The sequence below is a fragment of the Orycteropus afer genome, unplaced genomic scaffold, assembly GCF_000298275.1.
Source record: "Orycteropus afer afer isolate SDZICR_OR568_19922 unplaced genomic scaffold, OryAfe1.0 scaffold00385, whole genome shotgun sequence".
NCBI lineage: Eukaryota > Metazoa > Chordata > Mammalia > Tubulidentata > Orycteropodidae > Orycteropus > Orycteropus afer.
Window position 1 is genome coordinate 185303 of NW_006921972.1, and position 3967 is coordinate 189269.

Sequence of the window (3967 nt, forward strand, 5' to 3'; positions counted from 1 at the left end):
GGCACATAACAACAACATATCTTAATTGCATGTTTGGTCAATTTCAGACTGCAGAAGTTGGTAAAAACCTTCAATTTCTTCATCTTTGGCTTTTGTGGTTGGTGAGTAAATTTGGATGATAGTTTTATTAACTGGTCTTCCTTGAAGATGTATGGATATTATCCCATCACTGACAGCATTGTATTTCAGATCTTGAAACATTCTTTGTGACAATGAATGTGACACCACTCTTCTTCAATCTGACATTCTTGGCATAGTAGATCACATTACTGTCTCACTGAAAATGGCCAGTACCAGTTCAATGCACCCCACTAATGCCTAGGAGCTCTGGTGGTACAGTGCCTAAGGCTTTTGATTGCTAACCAGAAGGCTGATGGTTCAAACATACCAGCTGCTCCGAGGAAGGAAGATGGCCCGATCTGCTTCTGTAAAGATTTACTGCCTTGGAAACCCAGTGGGGGTCACTATGAGTCAGAATCGGCTCAATGGCAGTGAGTTTGGTTTTTATTCTGTTTAATGCTTGAACTATCAATCTTTATGCGTTCCATTTTTGACAACTTCTAATTTTCCTACATTCATACTTCATACATTCCACACTCCAATTATTAATGGATGTTTGCAGCTGTTTCTTCCCATTTTCAGCTGTGCCCCATCAGCAAACAGAGGTCCTGAAAGCTTTACTACATCCACGTCATTAAGGTTGACACTACTTTGAGGAGGCAGCTCTTCCCCAGTCATATTTTGAGTGCCTTCAAACCTGAGGGCTCATCTTCCAGCACTATATCAAACAATATTTCAGGGCTATCCATAAAGTTTTCTAGTAATACATCAAACAGTGTTTCACTGCTACTCACAAGGTTTTCACTGGCAAATTTTCTGTGAAGTGGATGGCCTCTTCCTTCTTCCCAGTCTGTCTTAGTCTGGAAGCTCCACTGAAACCTGTTCCCCATGGGTGACCCTGCTGCTATTTGAAATACCAGTGGCATAACCTTCAACTTCACAGCAACACGCGAGCCACCACGGTACGACCAACTGACAGATGAGTGGTGGAAAAGTATAGATAGAGGATCTTAAAAAATAAATATATACCTAGTACACTGCACATAGCACTATATTCTGGCTGTTAAAGCTCTCTCCCATGGCAGAACAAGTTAATAATCCTGACACTGGTACACATGTACACTGGAATGGAAAAATTAAGAAAATGGATGGTGGATGACAAGAGCCAGGTTTCTTTCTGTTGCAGAAGTTGATAGATAGTTGGAGGAGGTGACAAGAATGATCCATGTAGTAACAGAGTTGGAGACATTAGTACCAACTTGATACCTCCATACAGATACAGATGATTCCATATAGAAATATTTACAGATGTATGTAGCTACAAGGCTTAGCATAAACATATTTTTTGCTCTGTCAGCTAAGAGGGCCTAAAAGAAAGACACCCCAGTTGCAATAAACACATACAACACACAGACCTTGGTTCCTAAAACCTCATTCTCCAATAAGAGAAGAAAAGACTCCTTGGAGAAATGGCTGATAGGACTCAGAAAAGAGCATCTTGCAGCATAAAGACATTGTTTTAAAGAAAACAAAAACAAAAAACACATTGAGGGGGTTATATCAAGGAGCACAGGAGCCAACTGAAAGAACTCAGCTGGGAAAATGTGGGCAACAAAATAAAGTAGTACTGGACTGTATAACCCATGAATCTACAATGATATGAACAGTTGATCAATTAATAAATGAGGGAGAAGTATTCCAAATAATTTATGTGGCTATTCCACCCTGAGGGAGAGGAAGCATTATACCCTACTCCTTAAGTATGGGCTGGGTGTATTGACTTGCATCCAAAGAACACAGTATGGAAAGGAGGAGAGAAATAGAACTTTATAGTGGATGAACCTGACAAACCCTACCTCAGCCATGTGACCAAGGCTAACATGAAAGTGATAAAAGCCATGTTGGCAGAGTGTACCCTGATATGATGTGGTGAAAATGTCACGTATTTCTGTGGTCTTCCTCCCAAAACCCATATCCCCAGTGTAACAGTGAGAAAAACAAGAGACAAATACTAATAGGAAATCCTACAATACACTTGTCCAGTATTCCTTAAAACTGTCACCAACCAAAAACCCATTGCCAACGGAGTCAATTTTGACTCACGGTGACCCCAAGTGACAGTGCAGAACTGCTTCACTGGATCTTCTTGGCTGTAATATTTACAGAAGCAGACCCCCAGGCCTTTGTCCTGCAGACTGTGCCAGCCATGGAGCTTCCAATGTTAAGATCATCAAAAATAAGGGAAGTCAAGAAACTGTCACAGTCGAGAGGAGTCTAAAAAGACATGGTGACTAAAGACAATGTGTATCCTGAATGGAATCGCAGAACCAGGAAATGGACATCAGGTAAAAATTATGGAAATCTAAATAAACTATGAACTTTAGTTAATAATAATATGTGGATATTGGTTCATTAATTGTAACAAAAGTATCATACTAATATAATAAGTTAATAATAGGAGGAATTGGGTAGGGGATTAGGAGAACATGTACCACTGTTGCAATTTTTCTGTGAATCTAAAACTATTCTAAAAAGAAGAAAACAAAAAATAAGTAGACCTACCTTAGTAAAATTAAACCTGCTATGGAAGTAAACCGTGATAGTTAATGTTATGTGTCAACTTGGTTAGTCCTTGATTCTCGGTGGTTTGCACACACTATGTAATCAGTCACCTTCCATGAAGCAATCAGTCACATTCCATGATGTAATCGATGCGAATAGCCAGTCAGTTGAAAGGAGTTTCTCTGGAGTGTGTGGCCAGCCTCCAGTATATAAACGGATGTTCTGCCAAAGCTTATGTTTGTCCACTCTGCACTCCTCTTTGTGCCTGCCCTCTGGTTCTTGGGATACTGATCCTGCAGAAGTCTCTGGAACATTGCCAGCCCCCACAATTGTGAGCTATTTCCTTGAAGTAAATTTCTGTCTATACGTTATCTGTACACTTCATGGGTTTTAAGGAGCTCTGGTGGCATAATGGATAATGCATTTAGCAGCTAACCCTAAGGTTGGTGATTTAAACCCATCAGGTGCTCCGTGGCAGGAACATGAGGCCATGGACATCTTTAGAGCCTTGCAACCTTGGAAACCCAATGGGGGTCACTCTGAGTCAGGATCCACTCAATAGCAGTGCATTTGGTTTTGGTGGCATAGTGGGTGAGGTATTTGTATGCTAATCAGAAGGCTGGTGGTTCAACCAGCTGCTCAGTGCAAGGAAGAGGAGGCAATCTACTTCCCTAAAGATTTACAGCCTTGGAAACTTAACGGGGGTCACTATGAGTGGGAATCGAGTGGATGATAGTGGAGTTCTTCCCAGTGGTTTTGCTCCTCTAGAGAATCCAGACTAAAACATTTGGTGTCGACAGTGGTCCTAAAGGAACAAAATCTTAAGGATGCCTTTTCTGAATTGGTTCTCAAGTCTGGCTAGAGAGAACGGCACTAATGATTCTATGCCCAGTACTGAAGAGGGCACTGTTAACTCATGGCTTGATGTGGCACTAGAATACGTCGCAGCCCCACGGGCCCAAACACTGAGCACCACCACCCACCCTCCTGGAGCCGCCGCCCAGTGAGCAAGCCACCCCGTCCCCTGTTCCATGGTACTGCCCCTCTCCCGACCCCTCTGGATCCCCCGCACCCTAAGCACCGTCCCTCAGGCCCCTGATCCCCCGCGCCGTGGGAACCATCTCCTCTCATCTCCCATCCCTAGCCATTACTTGGTTTTCGAAGCGAATTTCTTGAGCAGGTTCTTGTTGCCGCAGGAGACCGGGGAGCCGTGCAGGCCGCGGGGACGGCCCAAAAGGAGGCCGCGCCCCAGAGCACAGCTCCCCAGCAGGGCCCCAAGCCCCGCGTGTGGAGCCCACACTCCGTGGGCCAGCACCCGCATGGCAGGAGAGCAAAGCTCGGACAT

General features: G+C 43.7%; 1 protein-coding gene across 1 annotated transcript in view; it reads right to left on the minus strand.

Annotated features, from left to right (window-relative positions):
* RBFA (ribosome binding factor A) overlaps positions 1-3967 on the minus strand; it is a 15063-nt gene extending 11096 nt beyond the window's left edge. The window contains 3 exon segments of the mRNA XM_042782601.1: positions 338-348; positions 1383-1408; positions 3774-3967. Of these exon segments, the coding sequence (XP_042638535.1) occupies positions 338-348; positions 1383-1408; positions 3774-3967 (231 nt within the window).